Here is a 20,175-nt window from a genome sequence, read left to right on the forward strand (position 1 = left end):
GCTATAACATCCCTTCCGGCCGCGGCTTCGGGGCGCCAGGCACAAACATGGCGCCTTTGCTGCACCGCCTCTTCCCGCCCCCTCCGCCCTGTGCGCGCGCGCGCGGCGGAGGGGTCGGGGACCCGGGCCGGCTTTGGCGCGAAATTCTATCCTAGCGCTGGCAGGAGCTCGCGCTGCCGCCGCCGCCGCCGCCGCCGCCGCGCCCGGGGCTCGCTGAGGCGCCGCGGTGAGTGGGCCTCGGCCCTGCGGTCCGTGAGGGGGGCGGGCGGGTTAGGGGCTCTGGGAGGGTGGTGGAGCGCCTCGGTATCTTTCTGCGTGTCCGATCCGGCGGTGCGAATGGCCCCTTCCGACGCCATGGCCCCGCAGGCCGCCGGGGAACCGGGCAGCAGCCCGGGGCGGGGAGCGGGCTCCCTGAGGCAGAGCCCTGCCCGGGCTCTTCGCTGCCTCGTCTAAACCGACGGGCTGGGGTGAGCGAGGCGGGAGCAGCCCTCGGGGAGGGGGGGAGGCGGGGGGGCTGGTGTGTGTGGCGTTTTCCAGAGGGAAAATCCTTATTTAGGAAAAAAAACAAAACAAAACAAAAAAAAACAAACAAAAAAACATCGCACACAAAAGTTGAGCGTAAACGAAGCGTTCGTGATGGTCTCACCCGCCTGGTCGCTGTGAGATCTGGACGAAAACCAGCAAGCCTTAGCCTTGAAGTGGCCATCGCGGCGGGCGGGCGGCGAGCCCCCGGAGCCGCGCTGGCCCCGAGGGCAGCCCGAGGGAGCGGGAGGGCTTGGTAATTCATTAATTACAAAGAGTCTCGGTAATTCACAAAACACGGAAGATATCTATCTGATAACTTGTTCTGTGAGTGAGCAAAGTAGCCAGTAACAAGGGAATCGCGTGTTTGTCAGGTGTGCTAGTCAAGCGCTGGACGTGGGAAAAGGAACTGAAGAACAACGCGCTGCTAAACACCTTCCTTTTTTCCTCCTCCCTCAAAGGAGAGGCGTCTGGAGGCTTTGGTGAAGGTAGGCTTCTCTGAATCAACCGATGCATGCCACGTTCTTCATACACACTGAAAGAATTGATGGCATTTCTATGTATCTGGCCATCTTGAGTTTTTCCCTGCTTTTGTTTTTAAATAATAATACAAATAATTGTTTGTTTTAGCTTTTCCTTGGGAATCATGAACACCCGGCAGCAAAGCAAAATTATCTACTCCTGGTATGGAAACCCCATGAGCTCAGACAGAAAACTGAGGACTTTCCAGTACAAGTAAATAACAGTTATTTCTGGCTTGCTCAGGGCAACTTAATCAATGAACGTTTCTTTACCTTTCTGACATCGGTGAGGTTAATGTGGCAGTCAGTGAGAATATGAGTAAGGTTTTGAGCACTGTGTCATGACACTGTATGTGTATAACAAAAATGTTGTCACAAAGCTCTTGAATTATAAATTACATAATGTATAAACAAAAATATTTAATTAAATCTGTGAATAAGTGTTAAGTGTCTGTTTGAAATATATATGAAAGCTTTTAATTAGGAAACTCAGTTGTAGGCTTTGCAAGAGGGAGCGTAACTAGCTATAAGATTGACAGGCTATCAGCTTTAATGATATGTGAATTATAAAGAATGTGAAATCCTGCTAATCTGCACATGTGCATCACTTTCTAGGGGAATCCTTATTAAATCAGAAAGAAGCAAAACAGAAACCTGTATACAACTTGGCGAGTTTATTTTAGTAGAAGGGGAGAATGCAGATCAACCTTTTGTGGCACAACTCCTGGATTTATATGAAGATGGTAAGAGAAATAAAATTTTACCTCCTATCTGAGAAATCTTAAAATGTTTTGAAGATACCTATTTCATGGGGATGTATTTAGCCCATAACCCCATATCACTGGCCTGACTTATTAAGGAAATTAGGCTTTGGTGATCACTGCATCTGTAGTCACATGCTTCCCAAATAGTTGGGGCTGATGACTAATTTCAACTAAATTTGATAGATAAACAGAGAGCTTAAAGATAATAAATTTTTACAACCTTTTTGCTTAGTTGTCTAATTTAAAAGAAATGGTTCCTGAGGAAGACAGTGTGAGCTCATGCTTTATTTAGAGATTGGAGAATCCAAATGGAGCAAGAGCACTGCAGCCCTGGAACTTGCATCTTATTAGACATCGGGGAATTTAGCAATAAGGCACGAGGCTGAATAAATGGGGCTCATTACTTCTGTCCCTTGTAGAACTCCTTGTTTATAGGTAAAGGTAGATATTAAACGACAAATCATGGAAGGTGAGTGATACAAAGACTATGTCTGAGTCTGAATTAGAAACTCCTCATTAGCTTTGTCTAATTCCTTCAAACAGTTTTTGTTGTTTGTTTTGGGCCATCATAATAATATTTTGATTTTTTTTTTTAATTCTTTACTTTTTTAACACATAAATACATATCACTCCAGCTTATTTATTTACTAATGCAGATTTATTGTAATGTAACTGAATATTCTTTTCATGCTGGAATGAAACCTGTGAAACTTCCTTGAGAACAAGACTTTCCTTTTGTGTTATATCTTTGACAAATTTGTTACAGATATGTGGCTTTGTTTTTCATTCAAAGATGAAAACCTTAAAATGTAGAGAGGAACTTAATATTCAATTGTTATATGTTCCAAGTGTTTCTTTTAACTCTATACTGAATCTGTTCATAGTGTTTATTCAGACTTTCTTCTAGACATTTCAACAACAGGATTCTCTGGTTTGTTAGGCAGTTAATAAATGTGTTTCTGGTTTACCTCTAAAATAACATTGAAATTACAAATACTGTTCTGAAATTTCTCACTTCTTCTTTTATGTCACTCTTTTCAGTTAGTGGGGTCCGATTAGGTCATATTTATGCAAATAAGGAACATCTTCATTTGTGGTAGTGAACTGGTGGATCAGCTGGTCTGCAGGTATTTTCTGATTGAGACCCTATGTAGGTGTTATCTTAGTCTTTAGAAGTCTCAACTCAAACATTTTAATTTAGCTTAGAAAATGGGAATTGTAATCTCTTATCAGATGCTTTCTCACCCGTGTCCATGGAGGACTTCTGTCCTTGGTGGCATTTCAGCTAAAGTCATTGAAGTCTGATGATAACTAGCTGCAATACAATAAAATTCTTAATGTTCACTGACTTTTTTTTTCATTGTTACAGGCATTCAGCAGAAACATGCAGTCGTGCAGTGGTTCTCTCATATTACAGAGATACCTCAGAATAAACGGAAACTGCTTAAAAGAGAGGTTTCTCCCCAGGAGGTGTTTTTTGATCAAGTTCCTGGCTATGACACTGATATAGCCGTGGAGACCATTATTAAAAGCATCATGGTATGTCCTGCAGCCCCTCTACACACAGGGAAGAAAGAAACAAACAATTCAAATTCAAATTCAAAAAGAAACAAACAATTCAAACAGCATAACAGAACAGTGCAGCTACTTTATTCCCTCCCAAACCAAATGTGCAATGTGTATTTGTTAATACAAATACAGTTAACAAATACAAATACAGTTAACATAGGATAGGATAGTTGAAAACTGTTGATATTCTGTCTTTCTTCCATCCCAAAATGACTTTGGTTGTTGGCAGCCAGCTCGTTTAGAGGTTTGCATGGAAGGAAGTAACGTGATCGGAGTCCTGTAGTGCAATAAACTTATGCTAGTGCAATATAAACTTATGTAGTGCAATAAACTTATGCTAGTGTAAATGTAGGTTGAAGGTGTTGCCCTATATAATAAAGGACTGCATGAGTTCCAATAATAAGATCTGTGAATATAAAATAGTTGAATGTTAAATGAACAGTAAATGTTAAGGTATGCGTGTTTTGGTATTTTCTGTTTTTACAGGTAATACCACTGCATCTCGGGGAGGAACTACCTATTCCATTAAACAAGGAACAAACTTTCTATGTAAAACAGTCTTGGGATGGGAAATGCTTTAAGGCTTTGTCCCCTGACACATTCTCTAAGCTGAAAGAAGCTAATAAGAAAGGAGGTGGCATCCCAAAATCTTCAAACTCATTTTTTTCTTTGGACATCACTTCCCCCCTGAAAAAAGAAACAGAGAGAGTTGTTCGGAGTGCCACAAAACCCAAAAATGTTGAGTTGGAAATAGAATCAAAACATTCTGCTTCCAAGTCCTCCCTTGCTAAGGAGAGACATTCACAAAGAGTGGCTAATGGCATCAAAACTCCAGCAGCAAGGAAGAAGTTACAGTTAAACAGTATGTATACGGCAATATTCTGTCCATTTGGTAGTTTTGAATGTGATATGTTTTGTGCCTCTTCATTTTGGGTAGTTCAAACAATGGTAATATTCAACATCATTTTTTTTTTAGCTACCTTATTCAGGCTTTGGGGTTAGCCCAAGCCTTTTGGGCGCATCAGTTGTTTGTCTTATATCCGTTATTTCAAGCAACTGTACTGCTTATATCCAATTGCTGTTGCAAATGTTTTATTTGTAACTGGTAAGTCTAAGTTAAAGCGCTTGTTGGCTGAAATGCTATCAATCAGCCTAACTTGACCTCAGAACGTCTCACTTTCTTTAATCTTCTGACGGTGCACTAGAATGTTTACATTGGGCTGGTTGAATAAGCACATTTGATCCTATGTAACATGCCATATTGTCAAACTGGAGCCTGAGTAAAGTTGTAAGTGATGAAGGTGGGTTAGAAAACTGGGGAAAAAAAAAAAAAAACAGTTTGTATTCTATTTAGTCATCTTTTTAGAGGAAGTGTATGTCTTCTGTATGTATTCAGTTCCTTGTTCCTGGAGAGTAATGCCGTCCCCTTTCATTTAAATGACAGCCACCAAGCCAGTTGTACCATGTCTTCTGAAAGTTAACCAAACCAGCCATATTAAAGCCTGACAAAAGTTCATTTTGCTCTTGATTCTTAGGTCCCACAAGATCTCCTAAAGGCAGGATCCTGGGATGTGAAGTTTTGGAGCTTTTGGATGATGACTGTGATGCTGTAGCACCGTTAGAACCATCAGCTACTAAAAGAAAAGTGAAATTCACTGGCATTTTAGGCTCGCCACCAAAAATACCTTGCGCCAATGATAAGTCAAAGTCAACGTTTGATACTGCAGACCAATGGCAGAGATTTAGTGATACAATACGATTATCACCCTATAGTAAGGTCAAAGACTCCAGTGAGAAAGCCAAAAATCTTAATATGAAAGATGACATGATATCGTAAGTGATAGCCTTTTTATAATTATTTTTGTATGGGATTTCTATTTGTATGTAATTCTCTTAAAGCACATTTATGAAAAGCTTCTGGAGAGAAAAAGCAGGTGAAATCTCTATGTACCACGTTTTGGCTGTTGAGATCACTGAGAGAAGGGGGGATAGCCTAAATAGTTAAAAGTGCACGGTGGTGAAGCTCTAGAAAGTGTGGTGCTTGGAGGTGAATGAATGATTGGGGAGATAAGAGGAGCTGGCTATAAAGATGGACACAAGCCGTTCATGGTTACAAGAACAGAGAGAAGAGGTTGGAAATGGGAATGGTAGGATGATAGGAAAGGGAATTGAAGCCATATTGATTGTTATGGTTTGTACTCATCAGCATGGATAAAAATCTGTTTCCCTGCAGTCACTGTACGTATGTCATACAGGCTTGAATGTGCCCTACTTGTGACAGCTATTGAGATATGCTGAACTATAGAAAGGGATGCGATTGGCCTCATGAGAATTCTCATGATAATTGTATGTATACTTTCACGCTAATTTTTATGTAGAAAAGAAATCAAAACTCAAAAAGCGTAATTGTTTAATTGTATCTTCACACAGCCTTTAAAAATGGCATTAAGCTGGGGCAGGAGGAGAATGGATCAGACTTTCTTGTATAACATGTTGCAAGAAGCCAAAACCCAGTCATGTTCCTCCTTTCCTCCTTTCAAAGAGTAAAGATGTGGGTGCAACACTTGGTGGATCTGCACCCCATCTTTGTCACTTACTGTATAGCAAAAAAAAAAAAAAAATTTACTGTTCATTGATAAGGTAATGGCATTTCAGTGGTATTTATAGATCTAAAAAAAAAATTCTGAGACCTGTCTACAAATAATTAATTAACCTCATTGTGTCCTTTGAACTAATAGGAAAGTTGTATTAACAGTAAAGTGTTTCAGTGATAGTGATGAAGAAGTGTCCAAGAAGACAACAAAGGAATCTCAAAACACAAATAGAAAAATCTACTCTAAAGGGCACATCACAGAGATGCCCAAAGAAAATCATATTTGTTTTCTTTCTCTTAAAAAAAAAAAACCCAAAAGAACCACCAAACCCAGAAACCCAAACAATAACAACAAAAACCCACAACCAAACAAAAAACCACTACTGTTTTGAGCCTGTCCCTTCAGTTTGGCAGTGTTATACTTGTAAAATAATTTGGCTGCTAATTAAACTGTATCAGCATCTATTCAGTGCTCTTCACCGACACGTATGTGTCTAACTGGGAAAGTGAGGGAAAGCTGTTAATGTGCAGCAGCTGTCAGTCAATGTGAAATAAATAGCTGTTGCCAGCTGAGGGTGCATCAGGAAACAAAGTGGTATAATGCTGATAGGGCCCAAGCCGGAGACATCTGTTTTGAACTAATGCTAGTGCAGTCACTATTGTCGCAGCATCAAAGGTCAGCTAACAACTCTGACTTGTATGGACATAGGGTCTCTCTCTTTAGACTTGGCAGCTTTCCTCAGCTGGTTCACAAAGCTTTATAGAAACACTTACACTTTACTGTAAAAATCTTTATGGTACAGACCATGAATGTACGATAGTAAATATTCTGTGGATTTTGGTTTGGTTTGGTTTTTTTTGGCAAAGATATATTGATGAGAGAGTGCGAGAGAGGGGAAATGGTGCTGCCCATATCCGTGCCATAGCCAATCTGTAGATAACTGTAAACAAGAATTCATGCTGGATTGACAGCTGTAACAATTGACTCTGAAGTTTGAAAGGCCTTCTCTCCATCTTTACAAGTGTGATGCAAAGAGGAAATACAAATAGCTTTGTGTTTTTTCTTTACAGTTTAATTGGACATCAGGAACTGCATAGTCAGAGCCCTGTATTGACCCCTCGCTCCCGTAGAATATGCGCACAGAAAACAAGCGCTCGCATTGCAGAGCAAATCAGGTAAACTTTTACGTCTATGATATCTTATTCAGATTGCTATTGATAACTCGAAGCCTTGAGAGTTTGGCTAGCTTGATATTGAAATGCAAATGGTTCTAGTAGCACAGCTTAATTGCAGTGTGAGTGAAAACTATCTTACGTTCAGAAACATAAAGCCAACTCATGGTGTTCATCAGAAAACTGACTTCCTTTTAAACCAGTCTATTAAATAGCCATGGAAAATTAACAGCTCAGGTGAAAAAATATGTTGGCTTGCTGATTATGATAACTACAGAAAAAGCTGAAAAAGTACAAATGATACTTTGTAGTGTGTAGAGTTGTATATGTTTTTTCAAAACTCATGTCATTTCTGTTTCTCACAGCATATTAAATACACTAGAGTCGAACCAGGAAGAGGATTTCCTCTCTAGCTCAGACAGCTCTTACTCTTCAAGTAGTGAGGAGGAAGAGAAGGATGATGTGTTCTGTACCCCAGAAAAGAAAACTAAATCAAGCAGAATATTCAGCACCCCAAAATCTTCAAGGAAGTCTTCAGTTCACACTCCTGCTAAGACCCTGAAGAAAACTGTAAGGTTCCATATAAAAGAGCTATTTTTATTATTTCTAAGCCAATTATTTGAATGCTTGATGCCTGTGTACCAAAGTTAAGTATCTGAACCCCTTAGCTTTTAATGAAACATTATCTTGATTCATATGATCTTTGATATGAGTAGGTTATGCAAATGTATAAACACTTGCATATTGTGAATGTTGTGACAACGTTGATCAGAAAGCTCTAGCCTAGACAGGGAAAATGTTGGACTGGACTGCAGCCGAACAAACTGATTAATCCATTTATGGCCACCATTTTTACTTTTATTGTAAGCTGCGCACTGAGGCATTTTAGTTCTATTTCTGTATAGTCTTTATGTATAGCAGAAAGCCATAAGACCAACTTTGTGCTTGGCAGTAGAGCTGTCCTGGTTCTTGAAAGCTTACCAATGTGCAGATGGTTACCAACACAAAAGGGATGCTCTACAGCGTTCGTGGCCACGCCAGAGTGTGGCCAGCAGTTTCTCATAGTGTCATGGCCGCTGACGGAGATGGGATACCAGGCTACATGAATCTTAGGCCTCACTCATTAAGACTGTGTTCAGCACCATAGCCAGGTACATACTGTCAATGGCTAATTTTTACTCTGTGTTTATGAAATGTCTGACACAGAAAACCTAGCATAACTAGAACTTGTAAGCACAACAAAGAAGAATAATTAAGATATCATATGGCTTTTTTTGTTCGGACAATGAAATTCAGATAGATCAATTTCTAGTTGCTTGCTGTTTCTTAAGAACCAAATCACTTTGTAACACAGCACTTCAGAAAAACATTAATAATTTAAAAATTCTTCAGACAGTTAAAAGGTGCAATTGTCTTTGTCACCACCCCCTTTCCAATTTCTTTTTTCCCTTAGGAAGAAAAGACCATGAGGCTTGTTTGGTAATTCTCTTTGTAAAGACTGTTTCTCTTTTCATCTTGTACTCTGGCATCCCTGGGTAGTCTTTGTGCATAAGTGATGTTTGGGAAACTTGTATGAATGATCAGTCTCCAACAGAAATTGCCGTATGTAGAAAATCTGTTTGAGGTTGTAACTTTTCTCTGCAGCCTTTACCAGGAACACCAAAGACACCCCGGAATGCAACTCCTGAAATTCCTAGGCGCAACCATGAAGCACAGAAACCAGCCAGTATACTAGAAGAAGCCAGATTAAGGTAATGTGTGCTCAAGGGAGGAAATCATCTTTTTCTATCAGGCATGCAGAGCAGTAGGCTATGCTGAAATAGGGAAATATCTTTACCATATTGCATAAATTTGGTAAAAATGCACGATGTTTTGATACCACAAGAGCGTTTATGAATTTACAGTACAATACTGGATTTACAAATACTAGTAGTATTTACGGTACTACTTTCACAGTTTCAAATTATTGTAACCAGTCCATGCTAAATTCTTCAGAACTAGGTATCTGTCTTTATTCTGTGCAACATTAGAAAAACAAAGATCCTCTCTTATTAGCTTTAGATTGTCAAGGTACAATATTTGTCTCCTCTTGGTGTGTGAAAAAGCTTTACAGGCATCATTGCAGATTTTCACAGTGGAAAAAAATGCATTCAATCCTGAATGCATCTTTCAAACTGAGTTTTAGTTTTTTCAGTTTCCTATAAGCGGTCTTCCCTGTTTTATCCTACTTCTACACTGACTTACCATTTTTTGTTGTGAATTGCAACAGCTAGATCTTTATTGCTGCATGTTCGTGCTGTTTGTTTACGAAGAAGATTGTTCAGCCCTCTTAGAACTTAAAATCACACTAGGCTATATCTTTTGGGATGCTTGACATTGGTGTTCAGACTTAAAATACGTAAGAGTTTTTAAAAACTGCACACAACTGTGAAAGGTGGTATGTCTGTAGGCTCTTCAGGCAGAACTGTGAAAATGCAACTTAGACCTCCTATTTCAATTTTCTTTTCTTTTTTAATCAAAAGGCTGCATGTTTCTGCTATCCCAGAATCTCTACCTTGTCGTGAGGAAGAATTCCAGGATATCTATAACTTTGTGGAAAGCAAACTTATTGATGGTACAGGAGGGTGAGTTTGTTGGTGAGACCATAACTGAGATCACATCTACATATGGCATAACAGCAGTCAGACAATCAACACTACTTTTATTTAAAAAGTTGTCATCATTTGGCTGATTAAAGTTCCTAGTTGAATTTTCCTGGTATTTTTTCTTCCTTAAGAAGGGTTGTGCATAGAAATAATGTGGGCTCCTTTACTGTACAGATTCAAATTAAAGACGGAAATAACTAGTCAATTTTAGATGGCTGGGAAACCTTTTTTTTTTTTTTTTAAAAAGAGGTAACTTACATTTATGAAGTATTTTAGGTTGTTAATTGCTTCAGTAATAATAAAAATCTTCATGATCCTCCAATGTGTTATGTGTCCCAGTTTGCAAATCAAGTAACTGAAATATAAGGAATTGCCTGAAGTGATAGAGGAGTAGTATTCGAGGCTGGTCTCAGAGCCCAGGAATTCCAGCTCATAAATCCTAAGAGCGTTACCATTTTGCTCAGGCTGCTGAAAAGATTTTCTCCTTTTGTAGGTGCATGTATATTTCTGGAGTGCCTGGAACAGGTAAAACTGCAACTGTTCACGAAGTAATTCGCTGTCTTCAGGAAGCTGCAGAAAATGATGACCTACCATCATTCCAGTTTGTAGAGATTAATGGCATGAAGCTGACTGACCCTCACCAAGCTTACGTGCAGATACTAGAGGTAAGTAAAGCTTCTTCAATGGCTCTCTGGTTTGAAAGAAGAAGAAATCTTATGCTTTGCCATCAGATCCTTGATGTATTACAGGATTCAAGTCACTTAATATATCAATACTTCCAAGTAGTCCCTCTGAGAGACAGTATGCTTCTATCTTAGAGCAGGTTAAAAAATAATTAACTTAAGGCCACGGCCAACTTCTTGAACTATTTTGCTTTCAGCTGCATAAGGGCAGTGGCTGGGAAATAGCCTAATTTATTACATCCACGCAGGTTTAAAAAAATCTAAACCACATTCTTATGTTTTCCCCTTCTGTAACTTTTTCTGCACATTTATGTTTAAAAAGTTACAGAGATGAGAACTCTGGAAGTCAGTGTGTCAGTGGAATGATGACTAAGAGGTTCTTAATGGTTAATTGTTCTGTCATCGTAGCAATCCAGCTAAAGAGGGACTATCCCTGTCAACAAGACTGTATTTCAGATTTTCATGGCAAACTAGTCTGCAGCATCTCATCTTGGACTACTGACTGTGCTTGTGTTTATATGGGTGTGAATTAACCTTCTGAGGACTGGATTAAGATCACCCAATAGGCATTAGACAGTAACTGCTCAAGACCTTTGTCAGTCTAGGCGAACTTTAAGCCAGTGACCTGGAAATGAAACGATGGTTTCCTGAAGCATCTAGTCCCTTTTCTTATAAACTTCTGCCCCGTTTATTTAAGTTTGACATCTTCTATCTGAGCAGTAAGTGGCATACATTGATCTAATATCCCTATCCTCGTAGTTGGGAGTTAAATTTACATATTTGCATCCTTTCCTCAAACCAGCATAGACACTGTCTTGCTGAGGGATTTGTTGTAGCCAGGTCACTGTTTCTTTAGCATAGTGAAATGCTTCATGACACTTCCCTTATCTCATGGTAATGTTAAGGTATTTTAACACTCTTTGTTCCTATCCCGTTCAGCATACATCTTTTAAAAATAATAAAGAATAGGCCTTTGGAAGTAAAATTTGTTGCCCCCCATGGGCCCTGAACCCTTTAAGCTAGCCCAGTTAAATATCTTCCAGGGGAGCACATAGTCATATAAATCACTTATTTCTCTGGTTCCTTCTGCCTCAGCTGTTACCCAAGTACCCCAGCTAGGCTGCTGCTGCTTTTCTGATTGCTGCATCTCTTGCTGTGGGTCAATCTCAAGATCCAGTTTGCTGATGTTTCTTTGCATCACTGAAGCAAATTCTGGAGTGTTCACTACTGCGGTTACCTCACTGTCATAGGAGAGTTTATAGGGAAGGAACAGGGACAGGAAGGCCTGGACAGATGAAGGAGATAAGGTTAAATACCTGGGTGTATTTCAGTGTGCCTGTTCTGCCACAACAAATTGAACTCTGTGGTGTATTGGATGCCCAGTTCCAGAGCTGTAGAATCAGGATCCTCTGGGATCCAACTGCTTTATATCATTGATTCAGATTGTCCTGACGGAATGGGAAACATGAAACAAATATAGATTATACATTATTGTCATGCTCTGGCTTGTTTAATAATTATGAAATCTCAGGTAATTTTTGAAGGGATTCTGGAGAACAAATATAATTTTCACATGCAATCTCCATTTTACTTTACCGCTTGACTCTGAACTATGTTGCACAATTGATTCGGCATATATAGTGTAATTTCGAAATGTCATGCTTTAATTTCTGTGTATCTTTGCACCTGCAAGGGAAGAGGTAACGTACAGTCAGCTCATCTGTTTTGCCATATATATTATTGCAGAAGCAGATCTTGTTGAAGGTATCTTTTTAGCTTAGAGTTGAATAAACTATTTAGTTCTAGATCCTGCTGATGATTCATTAATATTTTAATGGGAGTCCAAGATTACTGAAGTCAGGCCATTCTTGTCAACTGACTTAGGTTTTCAGTAGGTGTTTTGTATTCAGAGACATCCTTGAGGTATGCTAGGTTTAGAGTCCTCTTGAGACTGCGTTCAAGATTTCTTAATGAATCTGTATTTAAGACAAATTGCAGGAAATTCTAATGGCCTTTCTTTTTAGCTATGTATTCTCTTGTTTCCATTCTCCTTTATGGGCAGTTTCTGGTAGACCTGAGTGTCTTATGAGCTACTTCTTTTTTAACTTTCCCCTTCTCCACCCTCAAAAAAAAAATCCAGGTGCTTGGTGTTGAGTGTTAGAGAAAAGTTAAAACTGAATAGGAGTTAAACTTCCTATTTCCAGGGGTGTGGTGTGATTAACCTGCACCATTGTTTAATCTTTGTCCAGTTACTGACAGGTCAGAAGGTGACAGCAACCCATGCTGCAGCACTGTTGGCAAAACTGTTCAATACACCTGGACCAAAGAGGAAGACCACAGTGCTGATAGTGGATGAGGTGAGACAAAGAATCCTTCACTCTTTCCTTGAAGTATCATAAGAAATGAGGTTTTGGAGAATGGAAAAAGACATGCTTAGAGTATATCATATGTGATCTAAAAGGAATAGACTTAGGAGAGAAGACACAAATAGTTCCTCTTAGCCTTAGTAGGAAACTGAATTTAAATGGGCAAGTATCCTGTTGCTGTATTGTTCTCTGCCTTGGATTTCACATTGGTTTTATGTTTTGTTTTGGTCCAAGTCATGGAATGAGTTGTTCTATCAAGTTCTAAATACCATAGAATTCAACTGTATTTTGTCTGGAAGCTGCTGCTTTTCCAGTGAGAAAACTCACAGTGAAATAAGTCATAGCCAGTTTTGAAACTCCTTGAATGTGCTATGTTTGGCAATAAACAAATGCATGCTTATTTTTTGCTGTAAGCTAATTCAGGTTCTCACATGGAGGGTCTTTTAATCTTGTTAGATGTAGTATTAATATCACAGTAGTGTTTAAAAACTCCAGCTGTTTAATCACTCTACTGTGATTAATACTGTTCAAACATCTAGTAGGACTGTGCTTTTCCAAAAGAGATTAGAGCCCTAATTCAGAAAATGCAGTCCTATTAGTAGATGGATAAAGGAAACGCAACAGAGACAGCTCGTTCAGAATCATGTAAGAAGTCTTCTGTGGCAGCGCTAGCTCCCTCAAACCCCCGTCAGGTATTGTAAATACAAGGCTATTCTTTTCCAGTCTAATTCTTCTCTCTCTGTGTCTGCAGCTTGATCTTCTGTGGACCCGGAAACAGAATGTGATGTACAATTTATTTGACTGGCCAACTCAAAAGCACTCCAAGTTAATCATCTTGGCCATTGCTAACACCATGGACTTGCCAGAGAGAATAATGATGAACAGAGTAGCTAGCAGACTGGTACGTCCTAGCAGTTTTGTTGCTATGCTGGAAAATGAGAACAGATTAAATACTGTATGCAGTCAAAAGTAATCCAGGAGAAAGGTAGGATTGGTTACATCAAAGGTTAAACAATGCTTTTATAATTCCCTTTCCTCTCCAGAGGGCAGATGATGAACACATAAATCTTAGCAAAGTAAGTTTAGGAGCCAGCTTGCTAATCAGATGTTATGCCATGTAAGTACACTGTGTTCTTGTACGAATGAATTAAGAATGCAGATGTCTTTTTAAACACATTAAGATTTGGATAATCAAATGCTGTGCTTCATGGTTAAGCTGCTTACTCTAGAGTTCAGAGGAATTCTCTTCTGGTTTCCCTTCCTCTTCCCCCTTTCATTCCAGGCACCTGGTTACTTATCTCTGTTTGCCATCATCAACTGGTAGATTTTCTGTCCAAAGGTATCCAACAAAGAAAGTTGGATGCACTCTACAGCTGTGCTGAATGCGTTTTCCTAGGTCATCACTTCATCGCTGCTCTGAAAAGGGATTTGCAAAATCAGTGCTCTGTGCCTCCATCATTCTGAGACTCAAAAATAGTTCCGCAGTGTGTGAATTGCTTTTCCCCCACCCGCTAAACCTGCAGATCGGCTGACTCCATATAGTCACAAGAGAGGATAATTTTGCATAAGAAATGCAAAACTCGGGCCTCCTGCAGAATATGAAAGGCAGTGCACCATCTATAACGTAGATTGTCCTTCTCATCTGAAAGCAGTTTTTATTAGCTTGAGCCAGAAGAGAATTTAATTTTTGGTTGGTTGCTAATGTGAAGTCAATAGTATGACTGTCTACATGTATACAGACTTGCTAAAGGAGACATGAATATTTTTTTAATAGCTTCTGCTGTTACTGTATTAAAAAATAAAGTGTAAACACTTGCAATCAAAAGATTTTTGTACTAGGTGGCTCTGATTTGTTTACAAGTTTTTTTAGAGAAATTTGAATTCCAGTATCAGCATTGCTTGCTCCTCAGGCCTTTCAGTGGGGAGGTCCAACCAGTGGTCCTCACTTAGTCAACAGTTTTGTGGATTTGCACATTTATTTCACAAATGTGAAGAGGAAGATTTGATTAAAGCATGTCACTTAGAGGGGGAGGATGTGAAAGACTGATTGCTCCTACCAGAGAAAATAAAACTAACTAACCGCTAGAGCAGTTTAGAGTTTTCAAGCACTACAAACGCTTCTCACTGTATTGTATTATTTACTGTAGGGCCTCACCAGAATGTCCTTTCAGCCCTACACCTACAAACAGTTACAGCAAATTATTTCATCCAGACTGAACAGCATGAAGGCATTTGAAGAGGATGCGATTCAGCTAGTTTCCAGAAAGGTAAGCACAGTACAGATGTCTGTGTTGTGCTAGGTAAAGAGTGTGGGGGGCAGCGGGGAAGAATTTTGTCACAGTAGTCAGACTTGGTTCTGTGGTTATATGTTCTGTATTGGAGACAAAGTGGGGCGCAAGTGGTGGATCATACAATATGTTCTCTCTAAGGTGTACAGGGTATTTTCGCAGGAAACATTGCTAAAGCAGTGTCCTTGCTTTTTCCACCTACTTTGAGAAGGCAGCAGTATATTCCAAGAGCTGGAGGCATGACAACAAGAGTCGTGATAATGCATAATGATAAGATGTCAGCTTTCTCCAGTGTTTGGCATAATGTGAGTCATTGGATGATCTTGAAAAAAAAAAACTTAGTATGCCAGTGGCAGTGGAAATATCCATATTCATTTTCTTTCTCAAGATGTTTAAAGCCTTGGCATAATAGATAGTACCTGTTCTGTTGCCAGTCTTAATACTCAGTTGTATAAAAAATAAACACTGCATTAGGGATCAGTAGCTTCTCAAAATAAGATGTATGCATTATTTAATGTCTTATGTTAGCAATTGTATGTTAAAATAATCCATTAAAATTATGTTAGAACATCTGTAAACCAGTATATGCTTAAACTTCTGCTAAGCATCATGGTAGGATAAAGAAAAAAAGTACTCATAAATATGTCAGAAGTAAATATAAGCATTTGTCTTGTTATGAAGGATCCACCTTTTTGTAAGAATAATAGTGATGATTTTGCGGACTGAATAATCTGCGGTGTTTTTTCCAGTATGATTTTTCTTCAGAAAATCTAGAAAAATAAGTCCCAATTAGATTTTCTAAAGGGTTTCTCATTCTTGGCTCCAGCTGGGTTCTAAGGCTTTCATACATTATCAGCATCTACTGGGAAAACTAGGCCAGTACTCTATCTAGCGAATGTTCATAGCTTTATTAAAATTTTAAACCACAAGTGGTGTTTTAAGAGTATTTAGTTTCAGAAATTTCAGACGCCTAAAAATTTTTAGGCATGTGTAAATATGAATTCACTATCCCAGATGTTTCTTTAAGACCTACTAAATAATATTAGTGTACTCTTAAAATCAGTATTCTATTGAGTTTGGAAAAACTGAGGAGTCTTTTGCCCCCTTTTGTTTTTTTTTTTTTCTTTGCATGAACATGGATTATGGTAGGGTCTTTATTGATAACATTTCTGAAAACCGCTGGTGTTGAACTGAACTGCTCACATTAAATTTCCTGGATTTTTTTTTTTTTTTTAACCTCTGACTTCTGTGGTTATAGAAAAAAGTTCAGTCTTGAATTTGTGATGACCAGATCAGGGTGGGGTTGTGGGAGGGTTGCTTCTGTTGGTTTTGGTCAATAGGATTCTTATTTAAAATCTGGGATTCTAGTAACATAGTTCACAGTAGCATTGATCTCCTGTTTTGTGGTTGGGTTGTGGTTTGGGGTTTTTTGTTTGGGGTTTTGTTGTTTTTTTTGTCTATTGATTCTTGCTAAACTTTTTCTCAACTTGTAGGAAATATTGCTACAAACCTGTCATGTTTACTTTCAGGTTGCAGCATTGTCCGGTGATGCAAGGCGTTGCCTTGATATCTGCAGAAGGGCCACTGAGATCTGTGAGTTTGCTAGCCAAAAGAGAACCCCTGAAATAGTCAGGATGGCCCACATAACAGAAGCCATAGATGAAATGTTTTCATCACCGTATATAAATGCAATCAGGTAAAAACATTTCTCAGAGGAATTTCTTTTATTATGTTTTTTTCACCGGGCTATTCCTCACTACCCTTTGAGAGCATATGTGATGGACCATGCTTTGTTGAAGTATGATACAAAACAAATGTTGCAGCACAGCTAGGAGAGAGAGGTGCAAAATAGGAATTAAAGACGGGAAACAAAGGCATAGAAATCACTTGTACAAGTTTATACAGGATGTTTCCATGTTAGTGTGTTACCTCAGATCAGGAGGGGGCTTTTGAAATTTCCTAATTGTCCCTGCTTATGGTACATTGATTTCACTGAACAGCAGTTTCCAAGTACATATATTTGAATTCCTTCCAGTTGGAACTAAATCTGGAAGATATACTCAGGAGCCAACAACTACAACCACTACTGGTTATTCAGCATACTGGACCAGACTTTGAGCTAGACTGAAGGAAAAACCACTCAGATGTGCATAGAATAGGCACCAGGTCCTCAAGGGCCAATTCTTCCCCTCTACATATCTGCTTGTATTATGCCACTGTCTTTGCACGCTTAGATGGAGCCACAGATGTCTGAGCAGAATGCAAGACTTTCCCATTTGAACTGGTTTCTTTCTTTAACATAAATAGATTCTGTTAGGACTTCCAAAAGGTTTCCTGAGGGAATATATATGAGGAATTCTGTTGCCTTTCAGTGCTCTGCACAAGCTGTAACTTGGTCAAGTGCTGTAACTTGGTCAAGTGCTTTACCAGTTTCTGGTCAAAAGGAAGAGAATGGGTTTCAGCAGGGAAGGGCAGACTAAAGGGTGCAAATAGGATATTTTGCTGGATGTATAAGTAATGCTTTTACTGTGCTACTTGGGCCTGAAAACCTGAATGTTAATTTGTTAATTCATAAATGTAAGTTGACCGCAACACACTGCAGAACATGTGTGATGTACGGAATGAAATGTTGTGTTCAGATACATTGAAAGAAAGGCGAGGTGAAGTGAAATGCAGTGTATTGTGGTGCTAGGGTGGCAGGCTGTAATATAATGGCTGGTTGACATGAACTACCCCTCCTGGGTAGAAAAATACCCTGCATGTAAATGTGCTTACCAAGCAGTTTCCCTTCCAGACTTCTTCCTAAGTTAGGAAGTTTTCATAAGTTCTAAACTTGGCAGACTGATTTTTGTCTGTTTTGTTTTGATGTGCAGGAATGCCTCATTGCATGAGCAGATCTTTTTGAAAGCAATTTTAGCAGAGTTTCGCAGGGCAGGAGTTGAGGAGGCAACAGTTCAACAGGTATGTTTGTGTTTCAAAGTACTTTTTTTTTTTTTTCTTTTTTTTTTCTTTTACAAAAGGGGGGCACTGTCAAAATTATCAGGCAAAAGTGTAAATATTTAAATATTTGGGCGTTTTAATCCTAAAATTTGATGGAAGACAATATGATAGCAAGGTAAATTGGGGCATGGCCGTCCAGGACAGGTGTAAAGCCTATTTGAATGCTACCACCTCTTTTTCAATGGGACTAAATACTTATAATTGGAAACACCTGCTGTTGTATTAATGTTACCAGTGATCTGGATCACAAAGTGATTTTTTTTGGCCTGCACCTGAAAATATTGCATGCCTCTACCTGACATGCTTCATAACAGGAAAAATAGAAGAGAACCTGAACATATCAGGCAACATAGTTCAAGGAGAAAAACTGAAAGTTGGAATCAACTTCTGTATCGCGGTCTTTCTCAATAGAGGCAGGTATAGCCCTAGTAGCTTCACTTTTTCTAGTAGACCCATAAAATACTTGGCACCAGCAGAGCTGTGAAGACTCTGCACAGAGTCTGTGTCATGATTCACAATGTGGAAGCTAAATGTTAATACTTATAAAAACGTTTAGAACTATATATTTATATATAAAATAACCTGCCAGTTTTATTTGGTTCTACAGGTTTGTAAGTAAGCATTTTAATTACATCTTCTGTTACTGGCTCCTGAACATCTGCATCAGTTGATTGCATAGATCCACTGGGCAATTGGTTCTTGAACTTCAAAGAATATTTTGTTAGACTGATTTGTTACATTTTCCCTTTATTTTTCCTCTAACACCAAAAAGGTTTTATTCTGCTTTTTCTAAATAGAAAAGCAGAAGACCCCAACTGATTCTTGTTACAGATTTACTAGTCTGTGTGATTTGTGACAAGTGCATTCTCTCGTGCCTTTCTAAGCTGTGATCTTTCATGTTTGTAGTCAGTGTGACTCATGCTTACTTGTCACTGGGCCTGAATATCACTTCTGAGCGGATTGATATGTGTAATTAGTTGTATGTCAGCCCTTAATCTTCTGGATAAACTTTAGTCCGGGGGAAGAAGAGGTGCAGCAACAGATAAAATGATCTAGTTAAAAAAATTGCAGAAAAGGTTAGGTTGCTAATGGTTTTGCTTTTTGGCTATATAAAAAAATGAAACTATAGCTTGGAATTGTTGCTTCCTTGACAAAGTCCTAACAGTTTGTGCTAAAACAGCAGCATGTGCGCATTTCGTCTGAGCGGACTGGAGCTAGTTTTTCCTCCCCTCCCATAGACGTGGAGGGAAGGAAGCTTCTCTCTTTCACCTTGGCTGACTAGATTGCAGCAGGAGGTAAACATGGCCTGTGTCCTTTTTCTCTGTTTTAATAGGTCTATCATCAACACGTAGCGTTGTGTAGAATTGAAGGCATGCAGAGTCCTACGGTATCGGAAATTATGGCGATTTGTTCAAGACTTGGCGCCTGCAGGCTCTTGCTGGTGGAGTCCAGTAATAAGTATCTTCACATGCGGGTGCGACTAAATATCAGCCAGGACGATGTCATGTACGCGCTGAAGGATGAATAAGGCAACAGAGATTTTATTTTTCTACTAAGTATAAATATTTTAAATATTGTCTATTTTAAATTCTTTTAATTGTTGATGAAATGGAAATAGCGAAATGTATTTTTTCTAAATACTTTGGTTAAATGTTTGATGTATTAAAGCACTTTTTGTATAATAAAGAATTTGCTTCAAAGCATTTTAAATATTTGAAATCAAATTAGTTGTTTTTAAAATATTTTTATGTGCTGGTAACTGGTCCCCTTTCAGCTGAGGTGTACGAACGGAAACGGAGCACTTGCATCACTACTAGTGCAAAGGAGCTTTTTTTCTTAAGACTAGCACTGGTTTTGTGGCATTGCAGTTTATGTAGCTTTTCTTCATTGACTTTTATTGAGTATAAAAGACATCACTAAAATGTGATTAACTTACATTACTGATACAATGAAAAGGAACTTTTAGTTTGCAATCAAGGCTGAATATTTCAATTGAGGAGACTATGTGCTACCAGGAAAGTAAAAATACTAGACGAAATTTGTCATTCAAG

At 38.9% G+C, this 20,175-nt stretch overlaps 1 protein-coding gene across 2 annotated transcripts; it reads left to right on the forward strand.

Moving 5' to 3' along the window:
• The first annotated feature begins 118 nt into the window (after positions 1-118).
• ORC1 (origin recognition complex subunit 1) lies at positions 119-19,669 on the forward strand. 2 transcript variants are annotated; one of them, XM_082312317.1, is made up of 18 exons: positions 129-226; positions 897-1,010; positions 1,153-1,257; positions 1,659-1,786; positions 3,177-3,346; positions 3,863-4,238; positions 4,912-5,209; positions 7,041-7,145; positions 7,508-7,712; positions 8,787-8,893; positions 9,665-9,766; positions 10,281-10,452; positions 12,720-12,827; positions 13,588-13,737; positions 14,984-15,103; positions 16,654-16,820; positions 17,998-18,085; positions 19,458-19,669. In XM_082312317.1, the coding sequence occupies exons 3-18, from the start codon at positions 1,169-1,171 to the stop codon at positions 19,650-19,652; spliced, it is 2,580 nt and encodes an 859-aa protein (XP_082168443.1). In that variant the 5' UTR covers positions 129-226; positions 897-1,010; positions 1,153-1,168; the 3' UTR covers positions 19,653-19,669. The 2 variants fall into 2 exon arrangements, with proteins under 2 accessions (XP_082168444.1, XP_082168443.1); XM_082312318.1 differs by lacking the exon at positions 897-1,010 and having other exon boundaries at positions 119-226.
• The last annotated feature ends 506 nt before the right edge of the window (positions 19,670-20,175 follow it).

This window comes from Platalea leucorodia (genome assembly GCF_965183815.1).
Source record: "Platalea leucorodia genome assembly, chromosome: 5".
Taxonomy (NCBI): Eukaryota; Metazoa; Chordata; class Aves; order Pelecaniformes; family Threskiornithidae; genus Platalea; species Platalea leucorodia.